Below are 19,127 nucleotides of genomic sequence, written 5' to 3' on the forward strand. Positions count from 1 at the left end.
GGTCCTGAATGGGATGAAATAAAACAAAGGGGAAAGTTCCTTTGGCGCCATGACACACCCTCTAGGTGTGCTTTTACAGTTACATATATGTGCATAATTTTGGATATTATTGACTACTGTCTTCATGTTGAAGCACAACAGGTGCCGCCCACTTGTCCTATGGGTCATCCCCTCCCCTCTTCCATTGTTCCTTAGTCCTCTCGACTTTATGTCAACTGTGTATTGACCAGAGGAAAGACTGACTATAAATAGAAAACAATTTAAGTTTCAAGCTTCTCAGGTACCTTCCAAGGCCCTTGAACCTAATCTTGAACTTGCCACGTACCAACTCTTTAAAGGGGTCCCCTATTACCTTTACTCTGGTGCCTCCTCATTTAGATCTCACCCCCAAGAACTTCACTGTGTTGTTGCAATTGTCCCCATAAGACAAATGGCCACAGCAAGAGGTGGGAATGAGCTTTGCTTCTTCCCTTGAGGTGGCTCCTGGCATCCCTCTGCCAGTCCAGCTTCCCTTTTTCTTTAATCATTATCAGCTGCACTCTCATTTGCTTATGAAGCAGAAGGAGAACTTCTGCACTTGGTATATGGCTTGGTTCTAAAGGTTTTAAGCCAGGGGAAGTTTTGGTGGCATTGTTTCTGTAAATATGCCCATCCATTGAACCGAGTGAGCAGCTTCGGGCTACCCAGGGAGGAGCAGCTGTGGCTCTGGCATGAGAAGGGATCTAGGGGCTTTACTCTTTGCCCCAGAAGCTGTAGGTCCTTCACAAGCATTCCTCATCTTTGTGCCTCAGGGTCTTCCTTTATGAATGGGGGCCCTGACTACCCCCCATCACTAGGCTGTGGCCAGGAGCACTGTACCGCAAGCACTCAGCACACCTCACGGCTAGTAGTAAACACGGGGCTCTTCTGGGCCTCCATTTCCTAGTCAGACTTTGCTCGGTCCCTTTTCTGGTGGGTCTTTGTGGTTTCTTTTCCTTATCCCTTCAGGCTTTTACGGGATTTGTTTAAAAATTTGGACAATATATTTTTTATTTTCCAGAAGCCCTTTCTATTCTTTCCTGTTTTAGGGTGGCATGTTCTGCGCCTTTATAGCTGCAATATCTTCCCCAACATGTCACAGTAAATGAACCGAGTCTTCTAGAGTTCCCCACTCATCTCCCAATTGATCTGTGTCTTTGGGGTGCTCTGCCCGGCATCCCTGCTTGGGGCTATCACTTCCCCTCAGTTGGCCCACACACGAACTTCAGCTTTACTGGGTTAAGCTGAGGAGCTCCGGGCCTCTGTGACTTATTGTCTGAGTGTGTTTGGTCTTTGGGCTTCCTCCCCACCCCAAATGAAAGGCTGGCTGAGAGTTTTGTTTCATGAAATGGCATCTTTCAGGCTGGGACAGATTGTCAGGTTGGGGCAGACAGACAGAGTAACACTTCTCTCTGTGGAAGCTCTGATAGTGCTTACCATTAGAAACTTTGTCTCAACTCCCACACCTCTTTGTTTGCTTTAGAGAGTAGAACTCCAATTTTGGTTTTGTACAAAATGAAACCAGGGACAAGGGACGAGGGTCAAGGGTCAAGGGTAGACTGAATAAAGGTGAGTGGGTAGAGGTCCCGTCTTCTGTGGACAGATTTTCAGAGGCTTTTGAGATGGTTTTAGATTTATCAAAGGCCTCAGAGGTTGCATTAAAATTCCCTAATGCCATTCACTCACCTTCCCCCAGGGTGAGCTTCTTATATAACCATGGCATACGGGTCAAATGAAGAAACTCACATTAGCGAATTACTGTTGACTGAACTAGGAACGTGTTCATCTGGTGACTGTTCTTTGTTCTGTGATGCCACCAGCTGTCTCATTCCTTAGCAGTCACTTCTCCCACATCTCAGGCAAATCATAACCAGTGCCCATTGTCCTTTCTCCCATGACCTTAGTACTTTGGGTGAGTAAAGTTCAGGCATTTTGTAGAATGTTCCTCAGTTGAAATGTCCCATGGTTCATCCTCCCATTCTTCTCTCCCTCCTCCACTCCCTTCCTCCTTCATTCTGGCAAGGTCTAACTATATAGCCCTGGCTACCCTGGAACTCACAGAGATCCACCTGCCTCTACCTCCTGAGTGTTGGAATTGAAAATGTGAGCTGCCACGTCAGGTGTGTGTGTGTGTTTTAATGAAAGTTAGTCATTAACAAAAGAGAATGCTAGGTCTGTCTGCCCCTCATACTCACCCATGCCTCCATAGTGAGACAGGGCTTTCTCTTCTAATGGGTCAGGACTTGGGACATCAGTGGAGTCTCTGTTCCCAGCCGCTGGGCTTCTAGGCTCATACCCAGAGTTTGCTGGTGCCAAATTTAAGTTCTGGGAAGGATGGAGACCTTGCTAGGACTTGGCTTCTGTGTTTCCCACTTCTGCTTGACCCTCAGTGCAGGTTTCCAGATGCTTACTACTGATACAGATAGTTGGGTGCCCATTTTGCTACTGTTTTTCAAGCTTCCTTGAGAATCTTCTGTGGCTGGCTTGGAGACAGATGGGAAAGCTGAGTAGTAAGATGAAACTTTGTTTTTTCTTGATCCTCATCAAATTCGGCTAGAGACCTCCCCAACTCTACCCTTAATTACTAAGGGCTGCTGTAACATAACAGCCCAGACTAAGTGGCTTATGAAGAAGAGAAGATTGTTTGCCATGGCTCTGGGAACGGAGGAGTCCAAGATGAAGGCTGATTCAGTGTGTGAAGAACCACTTCCTGCTTCATGTGCAGCCCTCTCCTCATGCCCTCACACAGTAGAAGGGACAAGCCTCCTCTGGCCTTTTAAATCTTATTCTCGAAGGTTCTACCCTCATGACTGACCCACCTCCTGTCATGTGAGGGACTTTTCCAGTGGGGAGAATTCTTTCCTTTCGTAGGGAGATGCCATTTGAATTTATAATTCGATGGCCCCAGGGTGTTTTCTAGATTGAGTGCCACAACGTTTTCTGGGTCAACTGGGTAACGTTTCATTTTTCTGGGACAAAAGTCTCTGCCGAAAGGACTTGGGGTTGACACTGTAGGGAGAAAACAGCCTTAGATCACACAGACACCAGCAGGGTGGCCTGCTAGATGGAGAGCAGAGGCTCCAGGTCCTTGCTACCGCGATGTGGTGCCTCCCCATTACGATTTACAAGTTCTGGGTGCTTGTTAGCAGCACACAGTCTCAGGCCTCCAAGACGTGTGAACCTCGGACTTTCAGGTTTAAGGACCATCCCTGAGAAGCCCACAATGCCCAAATAGTGTAGCCTCACTGTCTAAAATGATGGTTCCCACATCCATCCAACTGGGTGAGTGAGGAGTCCTCAGGCGCCAGGTGTTAGGAAATAAACACCACGCAGTGCTAGAAAGTTCCTAAAGCTTACAAGATTCAGGAGCCCCTTCCTTCCCCAAGGTTAAGCAGTTGAGATTGCTAAACAGAGGAGAGTCTCCCATCCGTTGAGCAGACTGCAGCTGTACACAGTGCTCTCCGACTACACAATTCATGAGTCATCACTCACGCTCTGCTGGGTTTTTGTGTCCCATAAGTAACCCTAATACACTCACTGGCTCACCAAACTGGACTTGGGTGGAATCATTTTTCAGTCTATTGTCTGCACCCTGTCTGTGGTGAGTAGATGTTTCTTTGTGTCTCCCCAGGCAGGTCTCACACAAAAGGAGGGATAATGTGCTTAATCGGATTGCTTTTCTGCCAAAGTCATGCACTCTGGGAATGGAGGTTGGAAGAGAGAGAGAGGTGGAAACTCATTTGGGACTTGGCCTCTTGAAGAGGTTTCTCTGTAAAGGGCCAGTCCCTGATGACATGAAGGAGAGAAAGCCCTAGGAAGTACAGGGGGTAGAGGGTGGGTGGGGTGGTCTTGCCCAAAGCAAGTGCTACGCAGGCAGTTTGTGGTGGGTTTCCCATTCATTAAAAAGCTGTTGCTTTCCCCTTGCCAGGCATGTTCTGTGAAAGCTATGAGAATTTTCATGGAAGTTCACAGAGAAGAGCTATGCCTGGCAGGATTAGTGTTGCCGTGGGTGCCAAGAGACTTGGCAGAGGTGGCACTGACCTCTGAGAAATGGTTGTGATGGCCCACACAGGTGAAAGCAGAAAGTTATTCTAGTGGAGAGGATGGAAGTCACGAATCCCATAAACATTGCAGACACTGGCTCTGTGCCCTTATGTGCTTGAGGTCCAGACGGCAATTCAAAGACATTAGAAAGAATGTGTGTCTATGTGCACCATAGTCTGGACTTCTACCCTCCAGGATAGACTCTTTAGAAACACACAGTAATAATATAAATTAGAGTCAAGTGGGGAGACCCTCTAAAAGCCAGTTTTATCTGGGTTTGTGTGTCATTGCATAGAACCCCACCTACTGTAGTTTGAATCTGGATAGCCTGGGTTTTACAGGCTTGGCCCTAGAATATTGGTGTTTGGAGGGAGTGATACATTTAAGAGATGAGGTCCTGAGGGAGGACTTTAGATCACTAGGCATGCTTTTGTGGGACACAGTGGAACCCTTACTACTCATTACTCTTTCTGGTCCCTGGGTCCTGATGTAAGTCAGTTTACCATATGCTCCTGCTGTATGCTGCCACAGACCTTAAAGAAAGAAGCCAGAAAAACCTTTTCTTTTTCTAAGTTAGTTATCTCAGGTGTTTTGCTGCAGTGGTAGAAAGCTGATTAACTCACCCTTCACTCCATCTCTGCTTCTGATGAAATCTGAGCCCCTTATCAATAAAAAGGTCCATCCCACCCACCCTGGAATTAAGAGCAGTCATACAGGAATGTCTGAGTGATTATTTATTCCAAACAAGGTACGTGGACTTACACAGAGCCAAGAAATCAGGGTTCCCCACCCTGCGAATTCCACCCCTGCCTCTCATTCGTGAGCTCATCCCAACAAGAAATTGTAAAACTTCCAGGTCACAGTGTAGAGAAAAGCAGCTGGGACACCGTGGAGGGCAGAAAGGGCAGACGGGGCCTGGAGACATGGAGTGGGCAGGAGAGAGATGCAAGGAGACTCCGTTAAGGGGGTTGGGGTACAATATTGTCATTTGAAGAAAAGCATAAAACCTTACCATACATTAAAAGTTCTCTCACAAAATCTAAGAGATGACACTGACAGACACAACTCACAGTGGATACATAGAAAACAGAAATGGATGTGAAAGCGAAAATGGTTCTTCTCACCAAGGATGTCCAGACCTCAGAGGCTCCAGGTAGGAAAAGAAAACCAAATGTAAACTTGGAGGATCCTTGGTCCACAGAAAACAGACCTGCCTCGTTGTCAAAAGCACCTCCAGTGGAGGAGGCGGAGGTTGATGATGATGAAGAAGATAACGAGGAGGATGAAGGAGAAGATGATGCTGATGATGGGAAGATGAGGAGGAAGATGAGAGTGATGACAGGTGGCTGTTGGCTGTCAGTCATCCCTGTGTGACACATGGGATCTTTATCAAGGCCTGTAACAACTCTGAAAGGCCAACCTTCTCCTTCTTGTCTGTAAGCGAGGAAACAGCCCCTTGAGCAATCACGTGACTTGCAGAGGTCTTCCAGTCTTGGCAGCTGCTGCCAATTGGCTGCAAAGCCCCAGCTTTTTTTGCCTCAGCATCCTCAGCTCCAGCGTGAACAGATCCCTGGCCAGGTAATAAAATACTTTGCTTCTCGAGTGATCCTGCTTCCATGTACAACGGACTAAGCAGAGACTTCACGGAGGCTCCATCTCCCCAGTCTAGCAGCCTTTGAATTACAGAACAGCTGGCCTGTTGTTTATCCCTGGGAAGGAAAACCTGGAAGGACCCTGGGGGCTGCGGTTCTGAGGCAGGATGAGTCATCTCTGGGATCCCACAACACTCTGTGGCAGGGAGAAATGACCAGAGATGCACCTGAGTGCCGTCCAGCATGGGAACTATGTGGTATGGCAAGAGCTGGTGATTGCTGAAATCCCAAGGTTGGGGGAGGCTTCCACAAGTCAGGGAGAGGCACGCCTGCAGCATGGAACCCCTGGGCTTGGTCTGTATGCTGCACCATTCCAGAAGACCAGGAAGTCGGTGGATTACTCTTCCTGGCTGTTTTGAGACCTGGAGTCCCATAGGAGGGGCAAACATGCCAGCTATTTATATTGATGAGAGTACCATCTAACAAGCTAGAATGGGCCAAATTGCAAAGTTCTCATGGTTAAAATTGTTTTGGGGGGTAGGAGGACAGACACTTCAAATGTTGAGATAAGTTTACATGTATAAACACTTTTATCAATGCCCGAGAGTTTGGATATCTGCAGTCCAATCGGATTCTTACAACATCATGATTGGAGACAGGACAGAACACTGTTTAACCCCTTCCAGAGATGCAGAAAACTGAGGCACAGAGAAGGTGTGACTTGACCAAGGTCACACAGCGAATCAGTTGGAAGCAGGGACCAGAGCCCAGGCTCCCCAGATCTGAGTACAGAGCTCTCTCTGCATCTGATGTTTAAGGGGTGAGATGGGGGCCAACAGGGCATAGAGGAGGGATTCGGGGTGTCAGGGCAGATAGGGTGCCATCTGGCCAGAAGAGTCTAACTGCTGCAGCCCCGGGTGCAAGTATGGGTCAGGATATTGTTGTTTCGACCATCCTGCAGCTTGCTGGAAACCTGGCTGCCTACTCGGCCTTCCAGGTCTGAGAGTTGGTCATCGTGGCCTTGCTGTCTCCTGAGCCTGCAACAAGCACAACACAGGCCTGGTTAGTGATGGCCAGACTCCTGATGGACAGCTGGATTCTGTCCTCCCCTCCCAGGAATGCACGGCTCTGTGGGAGTCCCCAGTGTTCCACTTGGGTGTACCTGGTGAGTGACCAATTACACAGAGTCTCAGTTTCTCTGTCTATAAAATGGAGATAATAACCCCACCCTTACTAATCCCTGTGGTATTTATGAGCCATCACAGATGTTCACAGCCAGTAGAGTTGGTTGGTGGAACCCATGCAACATTCATTCTGTTTATACCCGTGGATGGAGTAGTAGCCATGCCTGGGGCAGGAGCTATGCGGGCCAGCAAAGAAACCGTCTTCTCTGTCCTCACAGAGCTTATACTAAAGAGGAGATAGGTAGTGGCCAAAAAATCCCACAGAAAAACATATGGACAGCAAACACCCAGACTGACAAGACACTCCTAGAAAAGCCGTGCTGAGGGGGCAGGAGCCTGAACACTGTGTTTGTTAACAGCTGGTCACCTGCTACAAGTTGGAAGATGTCTGCGTCCTTTCCTTTTTTGACTTCAAGTTCAGGTTCACTTACTATACCACAGCTGCCACTTGCCTGTGCATAGTTCAAGCCAGAGGAGGAACAGAGGCATTCAAGGGGGCAGCAGAGAACCCAACTGAAACCTGGGCTTTAACCCCCTGAGTTGCTTTGGTGAAGCTGCTTAGCATCTTGGAGACTCAGTTTCCTTAGCAAAAATGGGGTTTATGGTGTGCAGGAGGCAACAGAATCATATAAGTGCAAGGGAAGTCACTAGTGTGGATCTGGAAATAGTAATTTCTAATAGTCTGGGATGGTACATATCAGTAATTCCAGTCCTTAGAAGATAAAGTCAGGGGGATCACCGTAAGTTCGAGGCTAATCTATAGTTCTTCAGGCAAGTCAGGGATATATAGCAAGAGCTCATCTTTTAAAACCCAAAGAGGGGCTGAGAAACACGTGGGCTGTTCTTCTGGGATGCTCTGAAGTCTGTGCTTTCCCTACCACTGCTTCTATCTTTCCATCTGCAACTGCATCCATCCCATCCATCCATCCATCCATCCATCCATCCATCCATCCATCAACAGATAATTCCCTCAAATCAAAAACCCGGATATCAATCTACATACCTACAAACACCTGATTTTTGACAAAGAAGCTAAAAATATAAAATGGAATAAAGAAAGTATATTCAACAAATGGTGCTGGCATAATTGGATATCAACATGTAGAAGAATGAAAATAGATCCACATCTATCACCATGCTCAAAACTCAAGTCCAAATGAATCAAAGTCCTCAATATAAAACCAAGCACACTGAACCTCAAAGAAGAGAAAGTAGAAGTACATTTGAACGCATTGGCACAGGAGATCACTTCCTAAATATAACCCCAGTAGCACAGACACTGAGAGCAACAATTAATAAATGGGACCCCCTGAAACGGAGAAACTTCTCTCAAGCAAAGAACACGGTCAACAAGACAAAAATGGCAGCCTACAGATTGGGAAAAGATCTTCACCAACTCCATATTGGACAGAGGACTGATCTCTAAAATATACAAAGAACTCAGAAAACTTGACATCGGAAGAACAAATAATCCTATAAAAAACAGACCTAGAGAACGCTCAGCAAATGAATCTCAAAGGGCTGAAAGACGCTTAGGAAAATGTTCAACATCCTTAGTCATCAGAGAAGTGCAAATCAAAACAACTCTGAGATTTCATATTACACCTGTCAGAATGGCCAAGATCAAAAACATTGATGACAGCTTATGCTGGAGAGGATGTGGGGTTAGGGGAACACTCCTCCATTGTTGTTGGGAGTGCAAACTTCTACAGCCACTTTAGAAATAGGATGGTGATTTCTCAGAAAATTGGGAAACAATCTACCTTGAGACCCAGAAATACCACTGTTGGGTATATACCCCAAAGACAATCATATTACAAGAACATATGCTCAACTATGTTCATAGCATCATGATTTGTAATAACCAGAATCTGGAAACAACCTAGATGCCCCTCATCTGAAGAATGGATAAAGAATATGTGGTACATTTACTCAGTGGAGTACTATACAGAGGAAAAAAATAATGACATCATGAAATTTGCAGTCAGATGGATGGATCTAGGAAAAACCAAATTGAGTGAGGTAACCCAGACTCAGAAAGACAAATATAATCTGTATCCACTCATAAGTGGCTTTTAGACATAAAGCAAATAAAAACCAACCTACAATTCACAATCCCAGAGAACCTAGACAACAGAGAGAGAGACATACATGGATCTACATAGGAAGGAGAAAAATACAAGATCTCCTGAGTAGATTGGGAGCATGGAGATCACAGGAGAGGGTAGAAGGGAAGAGAAACAGAAGGGAGGGAAGTGGAGAAAAATGTATAGCTCAATAAAAAAAATAAAAAAAAACAGATACATTCCTTACCCATTCAGTTTTTAATCTGATTATCTGTATTCCTTATCTATGGTCATGTTGATGTTCTGTACCATTCATTTGTTCATCTATTCTGTCTGTCACCTATATTCCTACCTATTCTCCATTCATGCTTCGACACATCCTCCACCCATTCACTCACCTTCCATCCACCCATAACAACATGTCATATTGACCCATCTAGTCTGTCTCTCCACTCATCCATTCATTATCTTCTCCATTTACAGCGATGTCCACTCACCCTAAAATCCATCCAGGCATACATACATACATTATGCATACATCAACCACCTGTCTTCCATCATCCGTCCATGTATCCCCTATCCATCATCAATTCCTGCTCCCACAGGCAGCCCTCCATCCATCTACCTGCCCATACTGTATTTTTCTCTTCATCTTACCCACTTGCCAGACTCTCAGTTGAAGGTGTCAGAGAGCAGGACAGAGAGTGACCAGGGCGCCCTCACTGTGAGAACTGCCTTCCGGAATCTATGAACAGTGCATAGAGCTAAGACCACTGGAGTGTGCTTAGAGCTCACTCACTTGCAGGCCTCACCCACAACCCAGACATGCGTAATTGATGAGGAAACAAGAAGGGGCTGTGCAGACTTATAGACTGTACAATGGGAAGAGCTGAATGCTACCTGTGTAGATGGTCTGCCTGTCTATTTCTATGACAGTAAACACAGGATTTCTCAGAAAACTTAACTACCCGTGTTAGAGAATCCCAAGCGATGGGTACAAATACTCTAAATTCTGGCACTAAGTCATGGCACACCAAAGTCAGAAGGACCCCAAATGCCAAACCCTTAGACCCAAGATTTTCAGATAGAGACACAGCCTGTCCTGTTTCTCTACAGATAATACAAATGAACAGACTGACACACATCACATCAAAGCAGAGTTGAAGTGATTAGGAGCTTACAGAAAGGCCTGTGCTAGATCGAGTCATGGTTATCTGGTTGGAGATGGAGGGCAGGAATTGAAGGGCAGAAAGCAAAGACTTGTTTGGGGCAACTCAAAACTCTTCAAGAATGCTCTTGCCTCCTCTGGAGAGCCCCAGCCAGTCTCACCAAACCCTGGGTCCCCATATCAATAAGACTGAATGTGGGAGCCATTGAAGTCTTTGGGTGCAGCTCCTTGGTGTTGAACTAAAGGTGAGCCACCCATAACCTTCCTAGCCTCTCCTCCATTCCTTCTAGTGAAAAGGAAAGGGGCAGAAAGGATGTGAGAGCTGGTTGAGGCCACAAGGTGTTGGAGGGGAGCCCAAGATTCATACACAAGACTCTATTTTTGACCTTCCCAGCTGTGCTTTCTGGGCACTGTTCCTGGCAGAATTCTCTCTGGGTTCAGCGAGGCAGCCAAGCTCGAGTCTGTTGGAGAGCTATTTCTTCTGACAGGAAACATTTCTCTTGTCATCATCCAGCCAGGCTCAAGAACTAATCAGTCCTCTTCTCCAACCCCCTTCTTGCTCAAAACAGCCCAGAGGGAAGGCAGAATATCTGTATTCATCTTCAGTTCCCATTGTGTTCATGAGGTTTTAAGTCCAGCTCTCTCTGGGAGTTACTCCCTGCCTCCTCCAGCTATTGCTGATGGTGGGCATCCCTCAGTGTCTCCTGGGCTACTGCAATATCTCTATCTCCACTTCCCTGTGGATGTGAGACTACCCTTATCCAGAGGGGTTTCGTGGTAATTCACCACAGAGGGCTGTCAGGTGCCAATCTGTGGCTTCTTTCTAAGAAGCCTAGGTATAAAATAACAGCTAGTCAATCAATGGAAAACATCAAGTTCTCACGGGGGAGTTGCCAGTGTTCTGTGTGCTTGCTTCAGAGAACCCTGCTAGTATTCCATAGCTGACACACTTTCTCACCAATGTCTCAGCTTCTCTTCCTGTTGCTGTGATAAAACACTATGACAAAAGCAATGGAATAGATCAAGGGTGCATTGGGCTTAGTCAGTGGCCAGAGTTTCGGGGAGTCGGTTGTGTCGATCCACAGTCAAGAAGGAGAGGGATAGATGAAAGCTGCCTCTCAGCTCCCCTTATTCATTTATGTAATTTAGGAGCCCAGCCAAGGAATGGTGCCACCCATAGTGGGGGATAGTCCCATGTAATTTAATACTATCAGGATAATCACAGCAGGCATGTTAGGAGACCGTCTACCAGATGGTGCTAGAACTCATCATGACAGTTGGGATCTTTATTACACACACCTTTGGTTTCTTTCCATTGGAAAGCACATTAGTGTCTCTAAATTGGCAAAAATATTAATAAGAGTCAGTGTGGGGTTGTATCATGAAGAGGAATATGGGGCTGAGTCACCCCCAAAGCTGTGTAAAGCTAGGTGGGATCTCAACTCCAAAATGCTTCACACATAGACACACACATGCACACGCACATGCACACTCTCTCACACACAGGTGCACACACACACTCTCTATCTCTCTGTCACACACAGACACACATAGACACACACACACACACTCTCTCACACATGCACACACACAGACAGACAGACGCACACACACTCTCTCTCACACACACACAGAGACACACATAGACACACAGGCACACACTCTCATACACAAACGCACACAGACAGACACATACACACACACACACACACACACATACACACACACACTGGGCTATGCTGAGCATTAATGCTGAAGCAGGTGGAAATGACTATAAAGAACCAGCCACGGCACCTGGCCAAGAACAGCGTTCACATCCTTTCTGATGGCTGTGCTTTCCTTATCCTTTACTGGTTGAGGTGAGCATGCTGGGGTCAGGTGCTCTCTTGAACATCATACTTTGATTTCCTGTGATGGAAACCAGAGTGTAATTGACATGGTGCCAAGTTCCCAGAAAACTGCTGCGAGCCTTCTGAGTCGCCTCTGTCTCTACATGAAATTTCCTTCTGAAGTTTCAGGACCCCTGAGTTTATTATCCCCAGCACAGTCTTGTTTTGGAGTGGCTGCCACTGTGGTTGGTGTTGCTAGGGATCCAGGAAGCCTGGCCCTGTCCTGCTTATGTCCTGTGAGCACCACTACCCTCGATGGGTGGTATACCATCCACAACTGCTGAGTCCCAGACGCCATTTGAGCAGGCTTCTTTTCTTAGCGTTTCATTGGCTGGTGATGGGGAATGTGAATGCCCGCAGGTGGACAGACCCTGCAGAGCCACTCCCAGACCCACATCCTCCCATGCCTTACCTGCCTAGGTGGTGGGATTCCCATATGCCTCATCCCTTAAGCCCCCAAACAACAGCAATGACAGTTATCATAGCCCTGCTGAGCATCTTTGTCTGCAGGACTCTGTGCCACAAACTATATCCTAAAGATCATCTTACTTTACTATGCTGATGCGGAAACTCAGAGAGGCTAAGGACCTTTCATCAAGGTCCTCTGAGGGCTCCACATCCCTCTACATCCCAGTAGAGCTCACTTCTTTGGAGGATTAGAACTGAGCTCTTAACTCCAAATCCAGAAGCATCCTTCCCTCCAGGGCCTGGGCACTGTTCCACTGTGCCCTCCCTTCCAGCACCAGGGTGGCTGTCACTCACTGTCCGTGGGACTGGACCACCTTCTTCTGGGACCCTTAGTTCTTGGGGATGGGCTTAGTCTAGAGATGACAGATCCCAGGGATGACTGCATTTCTGCTGAGGGCCTTGGTCCTGGGGCTTGGGCTCTGCCTGGGTGTAGCAAGGCAAACTTACTTCTCTCGATTGAATATGATAAATTCTTTCCGCACTGTCTCCAAACACTGCTGCAGGTGTCCATTCTGTGAAAAAGCACAGAGAGGGGGCTAAATGGCAGCTCACTGGCCGGGAGGATGTAGCAGAGGGACACTAAGAGCAACTAGTTTATTTAAATGGGAATTGTGGCCACTCGGGACTTAGAAACAAGCTCAGGGGCCAGGGCCAGCAACTGTGTCGACAGACAAATGTGTTTCTTGGTTTCAAGGGGTAAAAATCATAGAAGCTACTCTAGAATGAAACATGCCTGGTGCTTCCGAGTGTGGGATCCCTCATAGTTGGGTGCTACTCAAACCCACTTCAGGCCGCAGAGGAAGAGATGTTCAGTGCAAGAATCTCATGACAAGCCGTCCTTCCAGGATCAGACTAACTGAGGACCATGGGCCCCTGACACTTCCAGGGGCTGACGAGATGGTTTTATTTATTTTAGAATTATAGGACTAAAATAAGCATTTTGTATCCGAGATTATGCTCACCTTTATATTAAGGTAACTGCAAAAAAATTAAAAACCTGTATTTTATAGGGGAAGAAGCTGTTGTAGACTGAGTTGTGCCTCTCCCCACAAGGGTATGTCCAGCCCCTCAGCCCTGGTATCTGAATATGACCTCATCTGAGATCAGCTCTTCAAGTTAAGGTGAGCCAAGATAACACTTGGGGGCTGAAACCAATGACTGGTGTCCTTGCATGGGGAGCACCCAGAGTCAGAGACCCAGAGAGAGGCCATGTTAAGATGGAGGAGAAGACAGAAGGATGGAGTTGCCAGCCAGGGAATCCTAAGGGAGCCAGACAGCAGATGGTGTGACGGTTAGTGGCACAAGAGAAAAGTGCTGAAGGAGTTCATCGAAAAGGTCAGACTGTATGCATAAAACACCCACAGAGAAAGAGGGGAGTAAGCGGAGTGTGGTTGACCCAGGGGAGGGAGGGTAGTTTTAAATGATGGTGTGGACGATGAAACTGCTGATTTCATTAGTTGAGAAAAGAAAAAGTCAAGAAAGAGTCCCATATCGCCAGCGTTCTGATTTCTGTTGCTGTCAAGGGTGGAGGTGCCAGGTATGTGGCAGGGAAAGACAGCGGTGGGCAGAACAATGTGACGGGACACAGAATAACCTGCGAGACAAACCTCTGGGCACACAAGCGGATTAACTGGGGCGGGAGGAACCACTCTAAATGTGGGTCATGCCATCTCATGAGCTGGAACCCAAAAATGAATAAAAAGGAGGGAGTGAGCTGAGCACCAGCAACACCCCCTAGCACCCGTGTGCCTCTCCACTTCCCGACTGTGGGTACACTGTGACCAGCTGCCTCAAGCTCCTCCTGCCATGCCTTCCCCACCATGATGAACTGTCACAGTGCAGCCTGAGTGGGGGTGGTGGGTGTCCCCTTGCAGGATAGACCCTTCCTAAAATGTGCGCATGGACAGAGGTACCCTGAATTTTTCATGGGGTTCCCAGTGTGGATGCTAAGAGTATGGGTACTCCCTCTACAGTCATCTTTGCAGAGATTTTTCACTGTAAGAGACCATTCACATGCTGGAGGCATTTCATTTACTTTAAAATAAAATAAAAGGGACAGTGAGCTCTCTCTGACCCCCAGAGCCAACCAACGGCAGTCTGAAAATGTGGGGAAACAAAATCTCCAGAGGCTTCCCTAAAGCAAAACTTAAGAGCTGAAGTGCATTGAGCAGTGTGCAAAATCCCACAAGAATGAAGGGCTCGCGAGTCAGCCTCCTTAGCCCGACTTGTGTCACAGAGCCCCAGCTGAGTGTCATTGTCCCTCACATCTCACTCATGCACTTTGCAGCTAGGCCTGCGCTGGTGAGTTCCGTGTCGAGCAGCGATGCCCAACACCGGTGTGCACAGCATTTGCACGGTGTCGAGCAATGGAAGTGATCCTAAGGCAGTTTGAAGCATAAGGAGGACATGCCTGGGTTTTTACCCAGTACGACACCATTTTATACAAGGAGCGTGAGGATCTCCAGAGCTGGTATCTTGTGGGGCCCCTGGCACTACTCCCGCAAGGACATAGAAGGAGGAAAGGGTGGACTGAAATGTACCTTTGAGTAGGAAGAAATCTTCCTCCACACCTCCCTTCTTCCCCCACAGAACCCCTCCCTGGGACCTCACCAGGGGACAGCTGTCCTTTGTGCTGTCTCTGGACCTATGCTTGGCCAACCTCTTCTTTTTTTTGTGAAGCGGCTTGGATTCTAGAATCATTTCTTCAAGTTCAAACGTGGGGTCACAGTTCAGTCTCCCTTTCTGAAGGGAAGTGGAAAGAAAAAGCATGGTTTGTGGTTATTTCATCCGTCACTGGCTGAGCATCTTTTGCACACAGCCAGGCATCTTCACATTCGGCAATGACATTAGTTGGTACTCTGGGATGCCTTATGCTTCTCTCTGATGATGTATCAGTACAGGCCCAGCACACACAGCATCCTTTCAAGACACAGTCCCAGTGTATGTGTGTGTATGTGTGTGTGTGTGTGTGTTTGTGTGTGTGTGTGATTACATCCTGTTAATTCCCTGTGTCTGAATCAGTGGGTCTCAACCTTCCTAACACTGTGACCCTTTAATACAGTTCCTCATGGTGTGGTGACCCCCAGCCATAAAATTATTTTTGTTGCTACTTCATAACTGTAATTTTGATATTTTTATGAATCATAATGTAAATATCTGTGTTTTCTGATGGCCTTAGGCGACCCCTCTGAAAGAGTTGCTTGAATCCCAAAGGGGTTGGGACCCACAGGTTGAGAACCACTGGTCTTAATCCTGTGATGACTGTTTACATGTAATTTAAACTTATTTTTGTTAATTCTTTTAGTTATAGACATACTCATTATTTTCCTTATTATGGTTTTCATAATTTAATTTAAATTCTAATTAATGAACTTTTTAGGTCTCCTTGGCTGAGACAGAGTCTCATTAAGCAGCACTGGCTGATCATAAACTCACAGTGATCTACCTACCTTTGCCTAAGCACCATTTCTGACCAACATCTATCCAGGTCCCCGTTCTGGCTCCCAGTTCCTTTCCACATCTGGAGCTGTCCACACACAGGCCAGACCCTCTCCCATCAGGGGTTCAAGACTGTCCTTGAGGGCTGGCATCTGTGGACCCACCCCTCAGTCATGCAACCCTGTGACTATGGCACGGAATCCCAGCGCTGCCGTTCTTTGGTCCTGGCCAGGCACCCTCACTTCTGGGGACTCAGGATGACGAGAAAGCCTGACTTCCAAAGAATTATCTCAGGGTTTCTAGAAAAGTAATTCAGTCCTTTCTGTTTTCAGTGTCCCCAGGCCTGTGAGGACACGGCTTGCTGTGACCTTGTTAAGAGGACCCAGGCCAGGTGCAGCCTCAAGGACAGGCAGCCTGGCCTCTGAGTGCTCACCCTCAGTTGGGTGACCCTGGATGACACATGACCTTTGCCCTGTGTTCACCCTTGTGTGAGATGCATAGCCTCAAAGGCTGTTGGGTGGGATTCACTGGAACAGAGAAGCTTCCAGGGGCTGCCCCTTCAAGAACAGGTATTTTCTCAGCTGTGTCATGATGTGGGTACCACCACAGGAATGCTAGCTTCAAGCCTAAGTCACAAGCTAGAGTTTTCTGAATATACCAGCTTGACCAGGTTGCTGTGCTATCTCAAACCCGGTCAGTGATGGTACACCCAGAGCATGGGAGGAAGCCAGGGTTTTGTAGACAGAACTAAGACAAATCCTGGCTCTTGCACCACAAGTCACTAAACCTTCATGAGCCTTGCTTCTTTAGCTGTAAGGTGAGGGTAATGAGGCTCCCATTATCTCATGTGAAAATGGGAGCAGACACTTGGGGCTGTGCCTCTCAGTGGAACCCGTACACACAATGGCCTCTGTTCTGTTTGTCGGACTCTACAGTGAGTCTCACGGGCCCGGGCTCTTCCCATCACCATTGACTTCTTGAACTTGGCTAAGAATCCCTTCCCTGCTGCAGACACTTGACCTCAGCATGTGCCTTCTCCCACGGAAAAGCTTGAATTTGGGCTCGAGTCTCTCCAGGGAGGCCCTGTTATCCATTCATTTATCCGGCTCTGCTGGCCTTGTCCTGGGTCATCTTGGGAAAATTACTTTACCTCACCCGCAATCCTCAGAAGACCCACCCCGAGGCTGCTGTTAAACTCTGAGGAGTTAAAGCAAGGGAAGTTCTAAGAAGGATGCCAGCATGGAGAGCACGCTCATCCATGTTGGCTCTCATCACCCACACATCCACAGTCACATGACCCAGGCGCACCAAGTCTCTCTATGGCCTTCTAAAGCATTAGCATGGGATTCCTGAGAAGCTGCCAGTCAGGATGGGCTCAGGAAGATGGCAGTCACCCTGTGACCAGCCAGCATATGCGCTAACAGCCCTTAACACCTGTTTAGACGGGCAGGAGAGGCCAGAGGGCTCAGTAGCCTATGGGTTCACTGCGAGAAGCACACTGTGGAAATCTGGCCCAAATATCTTGGATCTCAGCGAACCATAAACCTGCTGGTGCCTTACTTCTGTGACCTTCATGGAGTTCACCAGCCAGAGGCAGGAGTCATGCTTAGTACCAAGGTGGGGACCTGCTGAAGGCAGGTTGTGACTCACATTGGGCACAAAGCCGGGCATCAGAGCCTTCTCGAACACTGCATCCCAGTTCATGTCAGCCATGTAGGCCATATTCTGGATGTCACTGAGGCTGGACAGGCGGCTCTCGGGGTCCTTGGTCAGCAGCTGTGGTCAGAGGGCAAAGACACTCCTGTGAATGATATATCCCACCTGCGGGAGCGTGGACTTGGAAGATGGAGTTTCACCAAAACTTAGGGTGTCCTTCAAGCCACACTGGGTAGTGGCCTGCGTGGTCTGGGTTAGCTCCGGAGGACTTACATTACATTACACTACTTTACGTTAGCCAAATGTACTCGTAAAGCTAGGAGAGACTTTAAGGTAAGCTCTTTTCTCTAAGGTCACCTGGCGAGTGATTCTTGGGGAGTGGCTAAATTTTCACCTCCATGTTCCTCTTTGGGGCTTAGTCCCCTCCCTGATGTTCACAAAAGCTTTGGTCAGAAAGAACAGGCAGCCCATCTGAGGACTTCTGCCTTGGTTTCATTGGAATGAGACAGAATTTCTCTTCATCAGTTACGAGATGACCTCTGTGACCCAACTGAGTTGTTCACATTTAACTTTTCTTTAAGGCCAGTTTCTGCTAATAGAGATAAAATGTAAAAACTGTTACAAAGGGGCTGGAGAGATGGCTCAGTGTTTAAATGCTCTTGCGGAAGAGCCTGTATTTGGTTCCCAGCACCCACTTGGGAGCTTACAACTGTCATAACAGCAGTTGAAGGGACTCTGATACCCTCTTATCACCTCCACAGGCATCAGGCATATATTTGGTGCACATACATACATGCAGACAAAACACACAAAACAAATAAACCAAAAGAAACAAAAACAGCACAGGGCATGGCTTTGCATTGTCTCTGTGTGTTTTTGTAGGCACACATGTGTGTGCATGTGTATGTGGAGGCCAGAAATTGCCATGTTCTTCAATTGTTCTCCATATCATCATCATCATCATCATCATCATCATATATCATTATTATTATTATTATTTTATTATTATTATTATTATTATTATTTGTGACAGGGTCTCTGACTGAATCTGGAGCTTGACCAGACTGGCCAGAAAGACTCAAGGATCCTCCTGTCTCTACTTTCTAAGTGCAGCATACTGCTTCACGCAGACTTTTAGGTGAGTGCTGGGCATCCAAACTAGGGTTCTATGCTTGTAAAGCAAGCACTTTGCTAAATGAGCCATCTCAGTTCCCACACTGTCTTCAGAACACTCTAGCTTATGAGATGCAAAGACTACTGGTCTAAACTGGACTGGGCAAGGCTTACCTCTGGGACTGCTACCTACAGGGAATGGCCAGTGGCCTGGTGACCTCCTGAGAATGGCCCTTCTCCTCACCTTGGAGCAGGAGTGGTGGCAGCTCCCTCACTTCCGGCACAGTGCCAGGGTGAGGCCTGACAGGGTTGGTAAGGACCTAGCGTGTGCTAAAGAGAAGTGTGCCACTCGGTGCCCACAAGAAAGGGTCCTTTTCCCACTGGCACTTCTCTCCCTGCTGTCAACCTTCATTGCAGAAACATCCAACTATACCCACTGAGTGATCATGACCACAGCACATGAGAGACGTCTGCCCAGGACCATGCATGCC

At 47.4% G+C, this 19,127-nt stretch overlaps 1 protein-coding gene across 1 annotated transcript in view; it reads right to left on the reverse strand.

Annotated features, from left to right (window-relative positions):
• Positions 1 to 4,781: 4,781 nt before the first annotated feature.
• Stk32b (serine/threonine kinase 32B) overlaps positions 4,782 to 19,127 on the reverse strand; it is a 237,976-nt gene continuing 223,630 nt past the window's right edge. Inside the window, exons 9-12 of the mRNA XM_013353283.2 lie at positions 17,518 to 17,643; positions 15,040 to 15,171; positions 12,877 to 12,941; positions 4,782 to 6,691 (exon numbers count right to left, since the gene is read on the reverse strand). Coding sequence (XP_013208737.2) covers positions 6,553 to 6,691; positions 12,877 to 12,941; positions 15,040 to 15,171; positions 17,518 to 17,643 — 462 coding nt within the window. The 3' untranslated portion in view covers positions 4,782 to 6,552. The remainder of the gene's footprint in view (positions 6,692 to 12,876; positions 12,942 to 15,039; positions 15,172 to 17,517; positions 17,644 to 19,127) is intronic.

This window comes from Microtus ochrogaster, unplaced genomic scaffold (assembly GCF_000317375.1).
Source record: "Microtus ochrogaster isolate Prairie Vole_2 unplaced genomic scaffold, MicOch1.0 UNK5, whole genome shotgun sequence".
Classification (NCBI taxonomy): Eukaryota; Metazoa; Chordata; class Mammalia; order Rodentia; family Cricetidae; genus Microtus; species Microtus ochrogaster.